At 38.4% G+C, this 22,205-nt stretch overlaps 1 protein-coding gene across 1 annotated transcript; it reads left to right on the forward strand.

The window, feature by feature from the left end:
* The first annotated feature begins 7,267 nt into the window (after nt 1-7,267).
* On the forward strand, nt 7,268-12,601 carry LOC129250087 (uncharacterized). Its single transcript, XM_054889729.1, has one exon. The coding sequence runs from the start codon at nt 7,268-7,270 to the stop codon at nt 12,599-12,601; it is 5,334 nt and encodes a 1,777-aa protein (XP_054745704.1).
* The last annotated feature ends 9,604 nt before the right edge of the window (nt 12,602-22,205 follow it).

Genomic DNA, 22,205 nt, shown 5'->3' on the forward strand with positions numbered 1-22,205 from the left:
GAAGAACTACATACATAAAGTAATATACTAATTAACTATTTGCCTACTAGCAGTTAACATAAAATAATTATTTCGAAATTTTTGTCCTAGTATTGAAATGTCTGTTCTTCGATCGAATCTACCAGAGATTCTGCGAGGCTCAGCCGTATCTTGTCCAAAAATCATTCAATGTCTTCTTGGGTCAAGTCCAGATGGCACTTGGACTTCTACGGTAGAGGAGTCTCTAGAACTTCTCTTAAATACTCATTTTCCGGGATGTAGCGCTCACGATAGCGATGTTGGGAGAATTCGGCGGAGCCACTATGACCCACAGCATCTTGCGGATGTAATAGTCACAAAAGAGAAGGTTGTATGGGCAATCAAATCGTTTTCACCTTTTTAATCTCCAGGCCCTGACGGGATTTTTCCCAAGATGTTACAGGAAACTCTTGATAATATTCTGCCATGGCTAATGGAAATTTTCAAAGCGTGCCTAAACTTAGGTTATATTCCAAATAGCTGGAAACCTGTTAGAGTCAACTTCATACCAAAGGTGGGCAGAAGGGGATATGAAACAGCGAAGGACTTTAGGCCTAGTCTGTCGTCCTTCGTTCTAAAAATATTTGAACGGCTTTTAGACATACACATTAGAACCTCGCTGGAGAGCTCCAATATATCAATTGCACAACATGCTTACCTCAAAGGCAAATCGACGGAGACAGCGCTTCACGAGGTTATCCGAACAATAGAGGGGTCCCTAGCAAGCAAACAGTACACTATGGCAGCTTTTCTTAACATAGAAGGCGCATTTAATAACGTTAGCACTGATGTTATCCAACGGGCGTTAATAGACTTAGGGGTGGGAAATTGGATCATCTCTATGCTAGAAACCAGGATAATTAGAGCTATTGCTCATAATATCAACATAACAAAAAGAGTCCACAGGGGCACTCCACTGGGGGCAGTATTATCTCCACTCCGCTGGTTATGTGTTATTAGTAAAATCTTAACAAAACTTAATGGAGGAGGGGTAAAAGTGGCGTATGCTGATGATGTGGTGTTAATGGCATCAGGACTGTGTCCCAATACGATCAGTGGGATCATTCAAAGGGCGCTAAGCGAGCTTAACTCTTGGGCTACAGGCTGAGGCCTAAGTTTAAACGCGCGTAAAACAGAACTCATGCTATTTACGACCAGATATAAGGTACAAATTTTTACTCCACCAAGCATTAACGATCAAACAATCTCACTTTGACCCAGTGAAAAGTACTTAGGGGTAATTCTGGACTCCAAACTTAGCTGGAAATTAAACATTGAAGAACGGGTAAAGAAAGCGAAAACGCTTTATATGCCTGTAAACGTATGCTGGGAAGAAGATGGGGTCTTCAACCCAAGTATACATTATGGTTGTATAAGACGGTTATACGACCAATTTTAATGTATGGCTCTGTAGTTTGGTGGAAAGCTCTAGAGAGAGAATACAACATCAAATTACTTAGCAGAATACAAAGATCAGCCTGTGCAATAACAGTCGGTGCGATCATACTATGTTCTAGGGAGGCCCTGAACGCTCTAACACACGTTATTCCGGTAGATCTACATATCAAGAAGATGGCAACAATGAGTGCATTTAGGTTAAATTAAGCGGGTCGCTGGAAGGAAAAAGCTCGTGGCCATGCTAGTCTATTACTGCGACAAACCCAGTATACCTCGAAGAGTACTGACTACATCGTCCCGACAGTGACATTCTCGGAAAGAATGTGAAAAGGGATTCTCACTAAACAAGTTCGACACTACAGTCTATACAGATGGCAATAAAATGGATTGTGGTCTTGGAGCTGGTATAAGAATATACATAGACTTAAAATTGAAAGATCTGTGCGTCTCCCTAATGCTTGCAGTGTCTTTCAGGCGGAAGTACTGGCAATTGGGGGAGCTTGTAGGCTACTAATCGCAGATCCCTCTTTTAAGGGCAGTATCGCTTATCTTTCGGATAGCCAAGCTGCAATCCAGGCACTCGGTTCAGCTACAACAACCTCTAAAGATGTGGAACAAAGCAGGAATAACCTCACCACCTTGAGCGAAAACCATAAAGTTACCTTAATCTGTGTCCCGGGACATCGGAGCATCGAAGGTAATGAAAAAGCGGATGAACTGGCAAGAAGGGGATCTGCCATGAATAACGCTCTTGCAGAATCGGTATTCAAGAGTGCAATTTCCCTAAAATACCTTCGAATCGCGGATTGTAGATGGAGAGACCAGACGAAATGCAAAATTAGCAGAACGTTATGGCCCACCTACAACCTCAAACAATCCTCAATATTGTTAAACATGAAACGCCTGGAGACTAACGGCAGTCATAACTGGCTTTTGGTCTGTGGGAGAATAAGCAGCCAAAATGGGCATTCCTCACAACACATACTGTCACAGTTGTAAACAACCGGAGAAAAAGGAAACAATTTTCCATTTCCTCTGCGAATGCACTGCCCTATGGAAGGACAGAATGTTAACCCTGGGTAAACCGCTGTTCGAGAATCTGGAACAGCTGTCTGGCTTAGATGTCAACAACCTGATAAGGTTCCTGAACCGCGCAGACTGGATATAGTCATGCTGTAAATAACTGTTAAACAAGTTGGCAACGAGGATGTGGCAACAAAATGGTGCGGAAGCGCTAGTTGGATTCTGGAAGAATCACCACTTAAACCAACCAACCAACCATTGAAATGTCCGACACAGAACTTTTTTATAAGCTACTTATGTAGTTTTCTGCAATTCACTGTATGCTCATGCGCGCACTTGACGCACAGCAGCTGAGGTTGTCGAGCATTTAGAAAGACATATTTACATACATACATATATTGATGTATACGTATGTACGAAGCCGCGGGCACTCGACTTGACAAAAATTCAAGATTTACCAAATATTTGCAAATAATTCTATGCGAAATATTCCAATATTGACTATTTTCGAATGGTCGAGAAAATTGGCATATGGGCGGCTCGTTTTATGAATAAAAGTACCTTGCTCGTAGAAATATGAGCTCGAATGTATCAATGAATTTTTTGATGATTAGTTTTTGTTGAAACTGTTCAGCGCCGCCGCGACTATTTTAGACTGTACAGCACCATGGCAACTGGAATGATGGCCGCTACGTCTGCGCCTATGAATGCATTTTGTTCTTTTAGTCGCTAGGCATAGAATTTTAGCTTTGAACGACATACGCATTTTGAGAAATAAAGTGAGTGTCCTGTGTGTGCGGTTGTATGTACATGCATAGGTGTATATTAATAAGCATTGTTTTGCTGGAAGTTCAGAACACAAATATGAACGTACATAGGCTAGGCCATGATTCTAGTTGCCATAGTATAGCCAGAGAATGTTAATGCAATGAGAAGGTGCAAATGTTACTGTAAGCTTTTTTTAGTACAATTGAGATCTGAAAGATTTGTAATAAGGTCATTTAGCACACCGAGTTTATAGACACCTCACTGACTTTTGCCCACACAAAAATTAGAAACACCACACATCTTTCACCTCAACACACAACACATTTCTCACCTCGACATTAAACCAATTAAATTTGTACTATTTTCGTATTTTTGAAATAATAAGCGAATACGTAAAATTTATTACATAATTTTTTTTTTTTTCAATTACATTAAAAAAAAAAAAACGATTTTAAAAAATAAAATTTATAAAAAAAAGTTTGCACCGGGAATTGAACTCGAGTCTAACATGTGGCGAGGAAAAATAGGCGGTGCGTTTATTTCTTCGACTGCTTATTTTTTGACCATTTTGTTACTTTTGAAATGATAAGCGGATACATAAAATTTATTAAACATTTTTTTACGATTACATTAAAAAAAAACACATTTAAAAAAAAAAAAAAAATTGGCGCCGAGAATTGATGCCGAGTCACATGGGGAGGATAAATACGCAGTGCGTTTATTTCTGCGCCTGCGTTGTGAACCAAGGTTTTGTGCATGCGCGCGACGCGAATTAATTTTAATAAAGTTCTGAAAGTAATTCATGAAGTTTTTCATTACATACATTCATAAATGAACGTATACTCTATATCAGAGGTGGCCAAACGGTCGATCGCGACTATTAGACCAGTCGATCGTGGCAAGTCAAAAAAATATAAATACAATATACATACGTGGAACAGACTGCGCAACACTGCTGCACGCATTAAAGGTGGTAAACTATCGACACTATCGATGGTTGAGCACTATCGAGTCGACCTACTATTGATAGTTCTGCACTACTGATAGTGTTCGCTAGTGCCAAAAGAAAAAAAATACCAGTCTAACGGTTAGACGCGATAGAAGTGAAACCTTCCGTAAAACAAACTGAGAGAGAATAAGACGAAAGCAGCATTAGGAGCGGGATAATTATAGGTTCATTATAATATTGCTATAAAGTTCATATTTTATTTTCTTCATTTTATTATTATTCATCCTCAATGTTTTCAATTTCAACAAATGATACGAGTGGCTTATGATAGATAAAATATGATACAAATGCTTTGGTTTCGATGTTGTCAACATATCTTTGAAATACCGCGTCAATGGTTGTTTTTGATCGTGTTGTCGATTCAGTGCGATTGTTACACATTTTTAAATTGAATGTTGTATTGAGAACGTCAATTAAATGAACCGCTGTGTCCAATGCAAAATTTACGTTAAAATCGCCACTTAAAATCATTGGAACTTTATTGTAATCTTTTCTAAGTATCCGCGATACTTCTGGTGTATACTTTATTAAATTTTCGTGAATGAATTCCGTGATGCTATTTATTGATTTTTTTTCTGTCGATACTCACGACACTTTTCTGTATTATTTTTCGGCATAATTGCGGTAAATATTTAAAAATGAAAATATTTACGAATATAAAAATACACACGCGGTCCCCCCCAGCAAAACCTGCGTGACCGAAACTCTAACACAATTACATTTTTTTGAATGTTACAAACACATATGCACGCAGGTTTTGCTGGGGCGTGACCGAAACTCTAACACAATTACACATATGCACTCGTATTTGTTTGAAAATCGACTTTTTCTTTGGTTCTCCGTCACCTTTGGAAAATGTGTAAACAGTAAGCAAACTTATTCATATATTTTTCCTCATTTTTGCATCAGTAAAATTAAACAAACGCCGTAGCCGAATGGGTTGGTGCGTGACTACTATTCAGAATTCACAGAGAGAACGTCAGTTCGAATCTCGGTGAAAACACCAAAATTAAGGAAAACTATTTTTCTAATAGCGCTCACCCCTCAGCAGGCAATGGCAAAACACCGAGTGTATTTCTGCCATGAAAAAAAGCTCCTCATAAACATATTATAAAATAAAATAAAATAACTGTATAAAAAACTTTTTTTTTTGTGATTCGAACCAAGAATTTTGGATCGGAAGCTCACATTGCTAGCCGCTCGGCTATCGCGCCATGCTGTCGGCGCTGGCCTAAAAGTTATTTAGTTCGTCGCTACGTTTATATGTAATATTCGTAGCCAAGAGTGTCGCTTTTTTCGTTTTACTTCTTCTCAAATCACTGCCAACGATTCTAAAGAAGTTTTCACTTCAAAAATTTCAACAATTTGTAAACATCAAGGATTATGTTGAGAAACATACTACTTACAATTTCATTCCTGACAAGTACACGGCAAAAATTAAGGCAGTGGTATCAGACTTCGAAATTCGCTTTAGTGATTTCAAAAAAATTGAGAAGTTGGTCGAATTCATCAGTTATCCGTTTAATAATTCCATTGATCATAGTGATATCTATAAAATAGCTACAAAATTTGCAGATACATTTCAAGTGGACCACATGATACTTCAAAACGAAATTATAACTCTGCGCTGCGACATATTTCTAAAAGCAAGATCATGCTCAGGTCTAGATTTCTGGGCAGTGGTTTCCAACGAAAAATATCCAAATTTGAAGAAATGTGTTGAACAATTGCATTCGTGTTTTGGTTCAACATATTTATGTGAGTCAACATTTTCGTACTTAAAACAAACAAAAAATAAACATCGTTCTCGCTTGACAGACGCTCATACATTAGACTCTTTAAGGTTGGCAATTTCCAACTACAAACCTGATTTTGCTAATCTAGTAGAAGATGCTCAGACCCAATGCTCACACGAATGCTCAACTAAATAAGTAGTTTTTTAGAGTAATTTTTATGTTTTTCTTCTTAATAAAATAAAAAGACTACATAATTGTGTACTGAACTATGGTGTTTTATTAAGGTTTAAAAGAAGTATGTAATTGGTAGATCCCACAGGGTGTCGTCAGTGAACAGTAGATCTTGGGTCTAATCAAGTTGGCCATCCCTGCTCTATATGTACATAAATGATGGTATATGACAATATACATATGTACATACATAATATGTATGTACATGTCAATAGGAGGTATTTGCATTAAGAAAAAAAAACGGTTTAAGATAAATCAACATGTTTGGTTATGCCGAAAGTAGCGCAGTCAGCGCAACCAACATAAACGCGGCACTTGCCCTCTCTCATGCACTCTAACACCTGTATATACATACATACAAACTTTGGGAAATTTCTCTGCGCAGCAATCAAAGAAAGTATATATCTACGCCCAACTGCAGGGCAAAGTCAGTCGCAATTGGATCGTATACCACGTCCCGCAGATTAATTCGAGGCGCCGTGCCGTAATTTTCTATTTACCTTAACTTCGAATATATGTATATACATATGTATATAAAATAAATTGTATTTTTTCGGAATAGCGTGTTTTTGTTTTCGCTTAAAGAACAGTTAACGAAAATGCTCGTTGACTACACATTTTGGTGACCCCGACGTGATCGCGATTAATATAATCCTATTTAAATTCTCGTGGAATAAATCTATTGAAATAAATAAAACAAAAAATAGTTGAAATAAATAAAATAAAAAATAGTTGAAATAAATAAAATAAAAAATACAGTTGAAATAAATAAAGCAAAATACAGTTGAAACAAATAAAAAAAAAATACAGTTGAAATAAATAAAGCAAAATACAGTTGAAGTACAGAAGCACACGTACATAACTAAAGTAGCATATGTACGAACTTAAAAAAACAATAAAAACTCTATTTTCATACGGTATTCCGGTAGTTTTATCTTCCAACGGTATATCCCGCTAACTTCAACCTGCTCATACCGCTAACCTCAAACGGTATATACTGCTAACTTCAACCCGCGCATAAAATTTTAATATATATAGTATAAATATATTATTTTTCGTTAATACGTTTTTAATATTTTGTATGATGGCAACAAACGAAGCTTCTCGGTTGTCACCTGAGGATATGGTGATTTTTTACAAACGTAAGGCGCAATCAATTTATGCACAAGCGCAATCGATTGAACGGGCAATCGAAGGCGAAAAAATTAATTCATTCACCGAAGTAGATTTAAAGGTACGGTTGGAGTGCCTCGAACATATTTCCAGCACGTTTAACTTGGCTCATGACAGCTTAGAGGAGCTCAATTTTGACGAAATCGGCGGAGCACTGCGTTCAAATTTTGAAGAGCTACTCCTTTTACTTCGGTGTCGTATACGGCGTGAGATTCATAAACGTCAATCTCAAATGCCATCCTGTTCAACCATGCGGCACGATCCGGTTTTGGAAGGGCAAACAGTTGTTTTGCAAAGTCGACCTCGTTTGCCTGAGCTCAGACTGCCTACATTCAGTGGAGGATATACGGAATACACAGATTTCTTTTCCTTGTTTTCAACCGTTATAGACAAGGATCCGGACCTCACGGATGTCGAGAAGTTGCAGCACCTGCGTTCAAATCTGAAGGGACCAGCTCTGGATGCAATTCGTTCGTTGGAGATGAGTGGCAACAACTACTCTGTGGCTCTAGATTTGCTTAACAAAAGATTCAATAATAAGCGTCTTATTTTTCAGGCACACATCACTGAGATTATGGGCATCAAAAAGGTGGACACTTCTTCAGCGGTGAAGCTTCGTGAATTATCCGACAAGGTAAATGCAAACCTGCGCGCCCTACGCACCATGGGGACTTCGGAGCAAATAGCGGGGTGTATAATCGTACACACTCTTCTGCAAAAAGTCGACAGCATCACGCAGGCAAATTGGGAGGAAGCTGCGCCGTTAGATCTCATACCCTCATGGGAGCAGTTTACAAGTTTCCTGGAGAAGCGTTGTCAAAGGCTGGAGAATGTAGAACATTCCATGGCAGCGTATACTCGTGGCTCTCAGGTGGGAAAAAATAGTAGAACTATTAACCATGGTAGAAAATCATTTATTGCTACTAACAATACAAACAATTCAACCAATGGCTGTGTTTTTTGCGACAACACAGACCATGCTGTATATTCATGCACCCCTTTTTTAAATTTATCTCCACAACTCCGTCTTAAGGAGGTCAAAAGGCTTGCTTTGTGTTTAAACTGCCTCAGAAAAGGCCATCAGCTTCGAACGTGCAATGCTGGTCTATGTCGTACGTGTGGATCCAAGCACCACAGTCTGCTACATATCGACTCCTCTTCTTCACTAATGTCGTCACAAGGTCCTGCATCTTCAGTGCAAGCATCCTCCCAATTAGCACCTCCAAACACCTCTAAGCTTGTTTCAACTTCAGTCGCACACCACACCTTGGCTGCAATCTCACGAACAACGTCAATTGTCACATCTGCTCAGAATCTCAGTCCTGATGTTGTGCTTCTAGCCACTGCTGTCATCAACGTTAAGAACAGCGCAGGTACATGGGTACCATGTCGTGCACTGCTCGACTCAGGGTCCCAGTTGCATATTATTACGTCTCGTCTTGCTCATCAACTGCAGTTGCGAAAAACCAAGTCATCCACCTACGTATCGGGTCTTGGTAATGCAAACTTCGCCTCTGATGGTTTGACTGTCAATATTAATATTCAGTCTCAAAACTCAGAGTACTCTACCTGCATTACAGCGTTGGTTGCTCCTAACATAACGGACAATCAACCCTCTTTTACTTTGGATATTTCTAAATGGAAAATACCGTCGAACATTTGTTTAGCAGATCGAGGTTTTTTCAAGTCGCAACGAATAGACATGCTTATTGGAGCCAGCCTCTTCTATGATCTCTTATGCATTGGACAAATAAAGTTAGCTCACGGTCTACCGTGCCTACAGAAAACTAGGTTAGGATGGGTTGTAACAGGTGGTGAATCGCAGCGGCAAAGGGGAGCGATATTGGCCGCACAGTCATCACTTGACATAGGTTACGAATCCAATGTTCAAATCGATCAACTAGTACGTAGATTTTGGGAGGTTGAAAGTTGCTGTGAATCTGTCGCCACATACTCCAAGGAAGAGTTCGACTGCGAGGCGCATTTTAAGGCCAATTATTTGCGTTTGTCTACAGGGAACTATTCGGTCCGGCTACCAGCAAAATTTAATATTGACCTCTTGGGTGACTCTTATCAACAAGCGTTTCGTCGTTTTCTTAATCTAGAGCGAAAATTGGACCGCCCCCCACAGCGGAAGGCCCAATATGCAGCATTCATACGGGAGTATTTGAATTTAGGACATATGTCACTGGTTACTAAAAACAATCTGCGGTATTGCAAATACTTTCTGCCACACCACTGTGTTTTGAAGGAAGAGAGCACAACTACAAAACTTCGCGTTGTATTCGATGGCTCTGCAGCTTCATCTTCTGGATACTCGTTGAACGACTTGCTTATGACAGGACCCACCATCCAACCTAAGCTGTTCAACACATTGCTTCGGTTTAGAACCTTTCCAATCGCTTTGACGGGTGACATATGTAAGATGTATCGTTGTGTACGAGTCTCAGAGCCCGATAGTTATCTGCAGTGCATCTTGTGGCGTGACTCCCCACAGCAGCCGGTCAACGTCTTTAAACTTGACACAGTCACTTATGGTACAAGACCAGCTTCATTCCTCTCAATTCGTTCGATGCACCAGTTAGCCATTGATGAACAAACTGTCTACCCCATAGGCTCAAAAATATTAAAGCGCGATTTTTATGTCGATGATCTTATTACAGGCGGTGAGTCCATTCAAGAAGTCAAGGAAATTATGAGTCAAACTACAAAGCTGCTGGCAAAAGGAGGATTCAAGTTAAGAAAGTGGTGCTCCAATAATCCTGAATTGTTGCAGACGATACCACCTGATGATCGAGAAACACTACTTAAGTTCGACGATGGAAGCGATATAACTAAAACACTCGGTTTAACTTGGGATCCTGCATCAGATTGCCTATTGTTCGCGTTCTCACCAATGCAGCCTTCATCAAAACATTGCAAGCGGTCCATTTTGTCAACTATTGCTCGTTTTTATGACCCACTCGGTCTCATCGGCCCTATTATTTCGAAGGCCAAAATCTTTCTTCAACAAATCTGGAAAGAAAGGCTTGACTGGGATGAAAGTTTGCCTTCATCACTACATTCATCGTGGCTTAGTTTGTGTGCAGATTTTGGCCGCATACCGCAAATAAAGTTTCCCCGTTTGTCAATCCAGCAGAATGGCGCCTATGAAATTCATGGTTTTAGTGACGCCAGCATCGAAGCATACGGAGCTTGTCTTTACGTCGTGTCAGTCAGTCAAGGAAGAAACCAGGCGCAACTGCTATGTTCAAAATCTCGTGTAGCGCCCTTAAAAACTCTTACGGTTCCAAGGCTGGAGTTGTGCGGTGCCTCCCTGTTGGCGCAACTCATGCATGAAATAGCTCAAATGAAACTTTTCTCGTGTCGATATTATTGTTGGTCTGATTCGGCGGTGGTGTTATCCTGGATCCGCGACGAACCTTCAAGATTTCAAATCTTTACAGCTAATCGCATAGCCACTATACAGGAGTTGACTGCGGGTATGGAATGGCGCTACGTGCCTACGAAGTTTAACCCAGCTGATATTTTATCCAGAGGTGCAACCTCTAACGACCTCATTAACTCATCTCTATGGCTGCATGGACCGGATTTTTTAGCTCAAGATAAAAACAATTGGCCAAAGCCTTGCAGTCAAGTCAGTCAACTTCCAGAAATGCGCAAAAGGGTGTTATTTGCGACATCTGAGTACGTCGACATAACACTCAGGTGTAAATTCATAAATTCATTTGAAAAATTACAGCATGTCTTTGGTTACATTTATAAGTTCCAAAATCGCTTGCGGCTTTCTGGATTGACTGTTGATTGCATACGCCGTGGCACAAAACTACTCCTGCGCACCATCCAAAGGCTTCACTTCAAAGAGGATCTCAAATTCCTTCAAGCCGGTCAAGGTGTGAAGGCATCTAGTTGCATTGCGTCGCTCTCACCGTTCATCGATAGTTGTGGATTGCTTCGTGTGGGTGGACGACTGAAAAATTCAGCTCTCGACTTCGAGGCGCAGCATCCAGTCATACTGCCGAGGCGTCATCCTGTCACTCAGGCAATCATTATGCATTTTCATAGGCGCAATTTGCACGCGGGTCCTCGTTCCCTACTAGCATACATTCGGCTGCAGTATTGGCCTATTGGCGGACGAAAAACTGTTTCGAACGTTGTCAGCAAATGCACTCTATGCTTTCGAGCTAAACCGCACTTAGCGGAACATATTATGGCTGATCTTCCGGAAGATAGGGTAAACTCATCTTATGCATTTATGGTCACAGGCGTCGATTATTGTGGACCATTCCATTATAAAAACGAAATACGCAACAAGCAGCCCATAAAATGTTACATTTGCATATTCATATGTTTCGCCACGAAAGCTGTGCACTTGGAGCTCGTAGCAGACTTATCAACGAAGGCATTCTTAAATGCACTAAAGCGGTTCATCCTAACGCGTTGTCGCCCCACTCGTATATGGTCGGACAACGCAACCAACTTTGTGGGCGCTAAGAATGAGATGGCAGAATTAAAACGTTTATTCCTGAGCGATAATCATGTGCAAGCAGTTCATGAATTTTGTCTAGCCAATACCATAGAATGGCATTTCATTCCACCTCGCTCTCCACACTTTGGTGGGCTTTGGGAAGCGGCCGTTAAAACTGCGAAATATCATTTTCATCGCTCGGTGGGCTCGTCATTATTAAACTTCGATGAACTGCGCACACTTATTTGCCACATAGCGGCAATTATTAACTCAAGACCTTTGTTTCCACTTTCAGAGAATCCGGCTGATTTAGACGTTCTAACTCCAGCTCACTTCATTGGCACTGCTCCTATCTCTACTTACGTTGAACCAGATGTCACGAAGATTAACTTTAATCGTTTGGATCAATGGCAGCGCGTATCATACTACCAGCAGATATTTTGGGCACGTTGGCGTGAGGAGTACTTAACTACCTTGCAGCAGCGCTCAAAGTGGCGCACACAGAATTTCGAACTCTGCATCAACGACATAGTTTTAGTAAAGGACGAAAATCTGCCTCCTCTCAAGTGGCCCCTAGCAAGAGTCACTGAACTAATATATGGATCAGATCGTGTGGCACGTGTCGCTGTACTAAAGACTGCAAATGGAGTCATCCGAAGAGCCGTCCGAAAGCTATGCCCATTGCCAAAACAGGATGAGGTTGAAAGCCCGAGTCTTCCAACGGGGGGAGGATGTTTGGTTATGCCGAAAGTAGCGCAGTCAGCGCAACCAACATAAACGCGGCACTTGCCCTCTCTCATGCACTCTAACACCTGTATATACATACATACAAACTTTGGGAAATTTCTCTGCGCAGCAATCAAAGAAAGTATATATCTACGCCCAACTGCAGGGCAAAGTCAGTCGCAATTGGATCGTATACCACGTCCCGCAGATTAATTCGAGGCGCCGTGCCGTAATTTTCTATTTACCTTAACTTCGAATATATGTATATACATATGTATATAAAATAAATTGTATTTTTTCGGAATAGCGTGTTTTTGTTTTCGCTTAAAGAACAGTTAACGAAAATGCTCGTTGACTACACACAACACTTATTTTATATTGTATGCCAATTTATAGTTTATGTATTCGACAGCATTTACATACATACATATGTAGGTATGCACATTTGTATATGAAAAACAATAATGCACAAGCGCAAGAACATCATCTTCCTTTCATACATATGTACATATGCCCAAATAACCTTGACTTATGTATGTACACAAGTCACAGCACATCACATTCTTACAAGACAAATACACATACGCACTAGCGAGTTTCTTCCTAACAAGTGCAAAAACAATTCTGCTCTATGTATGTATATATACCGACTTTATGTCCTAGCATATATACATACATACATATATACCTACTTGCCTTCTAAACTTCCTACAAAATAATTGTATTCATATGTTCTACATCCATGCACGTTCATACATTCATGCATATGTATATGCGCGAGCACAGCGCTCCCTTCTTGCTTCCGTGTACTTTTGTCTTTCACCAGTCGATATTCCTAATATTGTTCTTACAAAAACACGATATGTACTTTGATAGACGCAAAAGCAACAGCAAGCGCAACGCCATGGCCGCTTTGCCACCGCACATTCTAAAATGTTCTAGAACACAACAAAAACACATACCTCACATGCGCATGTCGCCCAAAGCTAAAATCTAAGCCTAGCGACTACAAAAACAAAATACATTCGTAGACGCAGTCGCAGCGGCCATGATTCTATCAGCGACGGCGCTGAACAATTTAGAACAAAACAAAAAGTTCATTCATAAGTTAGAGCTCATATTTCAATTTCATTCATAAAACGAGCCGCCCATATGCCAATTTTCGCGACCATTCGAAAATAGTCAATATTGGAATATTTCGCGTGGAATTATTTGCCAATATTTGATAAATCTTAAATTTTTGTCATGTCGAGTGGCCGCGGCTCCGTATGTATGTATGCACCCTTATATGTATGTAAATATGTCTTCTAACTGTGCGACAGTCGCGAGTTAATGCGACTTCCAGCGAATCACACATTGCTGTCCGCAAAGCCGCATATATGTACCTTATGATCAGAAAGTACCGGGAATGTTTAAATAAAACAAAACAGAGTTAAATTTAAGGAAAATTTATATTATCTCCTTCAAAATATGACCCGTCTGAAGGAACACACTCGTGCCAACGCTTAACCCAGTCCTCCAAACACTCCCGGCAGGCCGATTTGTATTCTCTTTGATCAGTGCGATGGCGCGTTATCACCATGCAAAATCTGAGAATTGTTTGCTCACATTTCCGGCGGTTTGCAACACACAGCATCTCTCTAAGGTTTCAAAACGGATAAATAATATTCTCTATTGACTGTCTGGCCCGATGGAAGGTACTCATGGACTATGCCTTGGCAATCGAAGAAAACACTAAACATCACCTTCCCGGTTCTTTTTGCTCATAGGGTATATATATCCCATCTTTTCACTGACGGACAAGAAGACGGTCGCAGTTGTTGTTTTTTGTATGCATACATTTTGCGTTCGTTGAAGGTTTGCATATATTTATATACATATGCGTGTATGCGCGTTTGGCTTTCTGGATGCATCCATGGATATTAGAATATTTTCTCATCAATATGTGTATGTAAGTAGTTCAGATTTGACTGAAGAGATTAAATATAGGAATGCATATTCATATGATTGCGTTTATGGCTGTTTTACATATAAATTAATTCAAAAGAAGTATGAATAATGTTATATAGAAAATAAATTTCTAAATAACAGGTATTAGAAAAACCTTTATACACTATTTTAAATCAATTTCAATTAAACCAAATATAAAAAATGAAATAAAAATATCGAACAAAAAACTGTGCACAGGATTTGAACCTGAGTCATATATGAGACGATGTACTGCATATACAACACGTCTTTCACGATTGCGCTAATCTACAATTATTAATACTCTTTTCTAAATCACTCATTTATTCGATTCGCAGTTTTATATGCACATATTCTGCGTTAGTTGAAAGTTTGTATGCGTAATTATATGAATATGCATGTGTGTATGCGCGTTTGGCTTTCTGGACGGATATTAGAATGATATTTTCTCATCAATATAATTTGGATTTGATGAAATAGATTATAGATATATGTACATATTTTCTGTTTTGATTGATTTATATAAAAGTCAGGTCATATCCAGTATGAACTATTTTATACCGAAAAGAAATTTCCATTTATAAAATACAAAAAAAAACAGTATTTTAAAGAAATTTTAATTAAAATAAACTCAAAAATTTTACCAAACTTTCCTGGTTTGAATTGTAAAAAAAAAAATGTGCAAGAAAAAAATATGACTTCAGGACTTGAACCTGAATTAAATACGTGCCAAAAAACAAAACGAATAATTCCGCCGACTTTAGCTTCTGCACCACAAACTAACTGCCGCGCGGCCTTCTTAATCGCAAATTTATTCGCTTCGATTTCCTTAGTAGTGTGCCGAAAAATCTTATGAACGTCCTCAGTAGTATGGTAAACGCAGAAAATATCTGAATTACTGTCCAAGCGTGGTAAGTAAATATAGAAACCCTCCACTCGCGTGGTAAATATCTGCAATTCCGACCTCTTCAGGAAAGTTGAATTTGAAATGACCTTATTATGAATCTATAAATTAGAACTCGAAAAAAGCTCATTTAACATTTGCTCCTTCTCATTGCATTAACATTCTCTGGTATAGCATATGTATATAAAATTCACAGATTTAAATTTGCATGTGCCATCTTCCTGTGTGCCTGGTAGTGAAGCGTTTTCTGTAAAGAATTTTTTGATTTGATCAATATGATGTGTACATACATATATATGTCAAAACATATACATATGTATATGTATATACGTTATAGGCTAGGGCATCAAGTATGCATACGCACATACAAATACGTACATGCATATGCAAAAGAAATTGTTTTAGCATTTATTAGGCAGGAATTTGATCATTCGGATATTTACTCCCTAATTATTGCATGAAATATAAGGCGATGCGCGTGAGGTAGGTCATGGTTGCTCACATACATGCGTGCAACACTATATTTAATAAAGATGCAATTGCACTTGTCCCATATATGCAAATACGCTTCTTTGAAGTTTTCCTTTATTTATTTCAAAGTTTTTACTATCTAGAATATGCATTCATTCAAATGTATGTCCCATATATGCAAATACGCTTCTTTGAAGTTTTCCTTTATTTATTTCAAAGTTTTTACTATCTAGAATATGCATTCATTCAAATGTATGTATATTATTCCCTGTAATAAAATGTAAATTGAAAAAAATTTCGTTTGCCAAAGGCACAAATAAATGCATATTCAAATGTAAATATGATAAGACGATGCGTCGTGCAAGTGTGTATGCACATACATATGTAACACTATAAGAATTGAAGATCCAATTGAACTTTTGCACAAACATACATAACTAATATAATACATATATTTACATACAAACATATGTCAGTATACCAAAACACTTGTATGCTCTATGAATTAATTTCGGCTCAAAAAATTAGTAAAAATTTTCATCAAATTTGTATAGTTTTAAAATTACTAAAACGCACATACCAAGATGTGAAAGGTCGTTTTATAATGCATTTTTTTAAATTAAATCAAAATATTAAAGTAACTTTGATTTGAAATGTTGGCGCACATAATAAATATTCAGTATGTTTGTTTGAAAATATAAATTGAATAAATTTTCGTTCATCAAGGGAACATAGAAATTCACAATCAAATCCTTTGCAAAATGCTGTCGGCTATTCGTCAATTTGATTTCCTACAGAAGCCAAAAACTGTGCAGAGCCAATATACTAAAGAGAGAAATCGCTGTAAACAGCTCTGTAAAAAGTTTCACTACATCCCGGCGGTGGTTAGACTTCATTTTTGACAATTCACACTATTCGTAGCTCGTGAGACTTCTCTATACATTAACGTTCTCTGAGCTGCGGCTGTCGAGCATTTAGAAGACATATTTACATATATAATGGGTGATTTTTTAGCTATTATCTTTTTAAACAGTTGGTTTTGACAGCTGAAACACGTTCGTGTTTTGTTTCACTATCAAACATCTTCGGTTTGGTCTATAATTTAACCATGAATCGTCCTACAAACGAACCTCGCTTGCAAATCATTGAATTTTATTATAAAAATGCGTGTTCTGTTAAGAAAATTTAAAGTCGAAAAATTGTGTTCAGCGACGAAGCTCATTTTTGGATTAATGGGTACGTAAATAAGCAGAATTGTCGATTTTGGAGTGAAGATCAGCCAGAAGAATTGCAAGAGCTACCAATGTATCCAGAAAAGGTCACAGTTTGGTGCGGTTTATGGTAGGTATCATTGGACCGCACTTCTTCAAAGATGCTGCGAATCGTAACGTAACTGTGAATGGTGAGCGCTACCCTGAAATGATATCCAACTTTTTTTTCCCAAAATGCAAGAGCTTGACTTGCATGACATGTGGTTTCAGCAAGACGGTTCCACAAACCACACAGCACGCGTAACAATGGACTTGTTAGGAAGCGAGTTCGGTGAACATTTTATTTCACGTTCGGGACCTGTCAATCTGCCAATTGGATACCCAGATCATGCGATATAACGCCTTTAGATTATTTTTTGTGGGGCTATGTTAAAGCTCATGTCTATTCAGAAAAGCCTGCTTCAATTAACGCATTGGAAGACAACATTAAAGCATTTATATGTGAGATACCGGCCGAAGCATTGGGAAAATTGGACTAAGCAGATGGAACATTTAAAGCGCAGTCGCAGTCAACATTTGCATGAAATAATCTTCAAACATTAAATTATATGGACTGTACTATCGATTTAAATAAAAATTTCATGCATTTTGCTGAATTTTTCTTGTGTTTTTTTGAAAAACTTTCCTATAGCTCTTAAAAAAGCACCCTTTATATGGGAGCAAACATATATAAGGACCATTCGACATGACAAAAATTCACTATTCACCAAATCTCTCTTTAAGAAATATTCCAGTATTGACTATTTTCATTTGATTTCTTCAATCTTATATATACATTTGTGGCTCGTTTTATGAATGAAGCATTTTGTTTCTAGAAATATGAGCTCGCACTTACCAATGATTTTTTTTTGTTGTGCTGTACAATAGTTGAAACTATTCAGCGCCGCCGTGACTATTTTAGACTATTCAGCGCCTTGGCAAGTAGAATCATGGCCGCTCGGCTGCGCCTATGAGAGTATTTTGTTCTACAGTGCATAGAGCTTTAGCTTTAGGTAAGTCGAGAAGTAGCATTCTCCCTCCCGATGTTTTATAAAAACAAAAAAATCACGGTACTTCGGGATCGGGCGACTAAGCTGGGCTCTAAGCTAGGTTGCGGAAAGCCGTCAGGCATGTAGTAGCAGGTTAGTAGCGAGTAAGTTTTAAACAAAGGAACAATCCCCGACAATAAGGCGTAGGAACAAAGGATGCAGTATAAAAGCTAGCAACTCCGAGACGTTCCTGTGTCCAAGGCGAATTGGCACTGCCTTATTAAATATGTGTCAAAAACTCCACGAGCGATGACAGCTTGCGGCTACCAGGTGAGCGTCTGTTCCCCATGTAGGGGCGGCTGTTTGCTAGTGGATATTAAGACCAAGTCCGGTAAGGTCTTAATTACGATATACTGGGCAATGTTTGGAACATACCTCCACGAGCTGACGGCTGCACTATTCTGTTTCTGTCATTCAGATTAATGATGCAGCTGCCCCCACCCCGTTGAAATATGGCAAATCTCTAAGAACGCTCCTTATTCCGCCGCCATTAAGATAACCATGAAATCATGAATAAGTGACAACGCATCGGGATATGGATAACGGCTTACGATTTGGGGTCCAATAACCATGACAATGAATATCAACATCACAAAACAAAATACGGTATATGAAGCTGTAATAACAGCAACCGTTCCATCTTTGGTTCTATCAACACAGACTTCAGACGCCAGTAACAGCAGCAGGGAGATACTAAAAACCGCTTTCAAAGGAGCTCCAGATTGGCTCACTCGCCTCCTCTGACTGGAAGAGCCAGATCACCGTGTATGCAATACAGCAGTGTCGCAAAGGAGGGTACAACAGAGGAGCTCAATTTCAGCATCAGTGCTAAGATTAAAGAGTTAACGGAGATGATGAGACTCCCAGCGGAACATTAACCAGCCAATGCAGGATCTGGTTATGAGCATTTCTGAACTCCACCGGAAGTTGCTTGCCATCTCCCCACCTTCTCATGTACAGCCTCACGCTTTAAATGAGCAGCCTCCCATAAAGAGATCATGAAACTCACCTATAAAGTCCTCAACTTTGTCAACCACCAACAAAAAACAAAAAATAACAACGAACTTGAGCCAAAGCAAATTATCAAACTACTGGCTAAGCGGCGATACAAAGTCCACAAACAAATTAGCATCTCTTGCTATTGATGACGAAAATGAAAACAACGAAACAAATACACAAGCGAACAGTGGGCAAAACTCCGTTACTAATGCTCAAAATTTAAATAGCGAAAACAATAAAAATATTAATAATAAACCACCACCAATATATGTGCAAGGTGTGGAATGCATCAAGACACTAAAAAATGCTTTAAGTGAAAAAGCAAATAGCAATTTGGTCCTAAAAATCCTAAGAAATAATCAAGTACGAGTACAAGCAAATGACTTAGGAACGTACACTCAAATACATCAAATGCTAAAACAAAAAAGAACAAAACTGCATACTTTCAAACCAAAAAATGAGAGGGGGCTTAAAGTACAATAGTATTACGCAACATGCATCCTTCTGTGGACCAAGAAGAAATAAAGAGTGAATTAAGAGAAAAAGATCATAAAGTCACAAATATATTTAGTATAACACAAAGAACACCAAAAAACCATTACCACTATTTTTTATTGAACTGGAAACAAACACTAATAACAAAGACATTTACGACATAGACAAATTAATGCACTGCATTGTATCGTTTGAGGCGCCACATCATAAACGGATAATTGCACAATGCACGAAATGTCAGAAGTATGGACATACAAAGAATTATTGCACAAGAGACTCAGTATGTGTAAAATGTGCAGGAAAACATTTAAGGGGGGAAGCTGGTCTAGAGCGCAAAAAATGGGCATATTTTATGAATTTATTTTGACTCAACAAAGGAATCAATCGAAAATCTGTGAAATAGGTTTAATAATATAGCTTTCATGGTACAAATACAAAATTTTTCGTCTGAATTAATTTCAAAATGGCCGCTGTCCAGCAGTTCTCCTAAGGCGCCTTTTTTTCTAGTGGGTCCATTGCCGAAGACGTAAACTCCTTAATTTTTGTCCTGGATCAAAAAATAAATTTTTTTTAGTTTCTATATAACAACAGAAAGAGACGTACGTAGGATTTTTTCGATATTTTGTTTTTTCGCGAAATGGTGCACGTTTGAACAAAAAGTTACAATTTTCACTATAAAGAACGACATAAAATTGTTGATTAAAAAAAAAACTATGTAATATAAATAAAAAATCCTACGTACGTCTCCGGAGAAAGGTATTTCGAATGTATTGTCAAAATTTCGTAAGAATCGGTAAAGATTTGTTCGAGTCATGTCTTCGGCCAGTTTAAAAAAAGTGATTTCGAGAAAAACGCGTTTAAAGTTGTAAGTAGCGTTCGGGGCATACCTGCGAGGCACTGCCGTCGAATGAAAAATTTGGGCATTTAGACATTTTTGCTGGCATCCCTCATTTGGTATATTATTTCTAAGACCCTAAAGCACCTTTTAAGACAAAAAAAAAGCTTCCCCCCTTAACAAGCGAATGCAACAATCCAACCATTGGAGGGAAATGCGCACTATGTGGAGGTAATCATACCGCCAATTACAAAGGCTGCGAAATATATAAAGCCATCAAAATTCAACGATTCCCACCTTTACGCAAAAAGGAAGTCCTAACAAACCAAAACACTAACATCACAAAATCAACAGTAATACCAGGTATAAGTTATGCTGATGCAATAGCCTCATCAAATCCACAGGTACTAGAACCAGAACTAACTATCAAACCTCAAAACAACAAAGATATTGATGAACTCAAAGACATGATAAAAACTTTAATCACCCAAATGACTAATATGATGAACATAACTACAATGTTGTTGTAATAAATAACTCGAATGGACGAAAGTAATAAAACAAAAATTCTTCTCTGGAATGCAAATGGACTAACTCGGCAATATTTAGAGCTGAAGTGCTTTTTAATTGACAGAAAAATTGATATTGCGTTAATTGCAGAAACACATTTCACAGACAAAAGTTATTTAAAATTTCCCGGATATAAATTATATGCAACTAATCATCCCGACGGAAAAGCTCATGGAGGAACAGCCATTATCATCAAAACAAACATAAAGCATACTGAACGACTGCCCTATGTTTCACCTCACATCCAAGCAACGTCTGTACAAATTGTTGACAACAATGGACCCATATCAATATCTTCTATCTACTGTCCACCACGACACTTGATAAAGATGGACCAATATGATGATTACTTTAAGACACTAGACAACAGATTCATTGCAGGAGGAGACTTAAACGCAAAGCATACTGACTGGGGTTCAAGGTTGACTAATAAAAAAGGTATATATTTAATTAACGCAATCCATTAAAAAAATTGCAGGTTTATAAGTACGGGTGAACCAACTTACTGGCCTACGGATGTTAAAAAAATTCCAGATTTAATCGACTTCTGTATAACAAAAAATATTAACCATAACCAACTGAAGCTTAACCCAAGTTATGAACTATCTTCTGACCACTCGCCGATAATACTTGACGATACAGAGATAACACCCCAAATATTTACAAAGAGGACTGACAGGGATGAGTATCGAAAACACATCTCCCAACAACTTATTCTAAGTACACTCTTGAAAACACAACTTGACATTGAGCGTAGCATCATACATTTTAATGACATAGTTATTGACGCAGGATTCAGATTCACACCGCAGCAAAAATATAGCGCACAAAACACTTCAAATGACATTTCTATTAAGAACCAAATCAAGGAAAAAAGAAAATTGAGAAAAATATGGCAAACAACCAAATCTCCTGCAGACAAACAGAGGTTAAACTTAGCTACAAAAAATTTGAAGGCTTGCTTATGTGACATAAAATATAAGGAAATTGAAAAATATCTAAAAAATTTAACTCCTACACATGACACAAGTTATTCCTTGTGGAAATGTACAAAACAACTTAAAAACCAGATAAAGCATCAACCCCCACTAACAAATGATAACTACAAATGATG

This window comes from Anastrepha obliqua, chromosome 6 (genome assembly GCF_027943255.1).
Source record: "Anastrepha obliqua isolate idAnaObli1 chromosome 6, idAnaObli1_1.0, whole genome shotgun sequence".
In the NCBI taxonomy this organism is placed as follows: Eukaryota; Metazoa; Arthropoda; class Insecta; order Diptera; family Tephritidae; genus Anastrepha; species Anastrepha obliqua.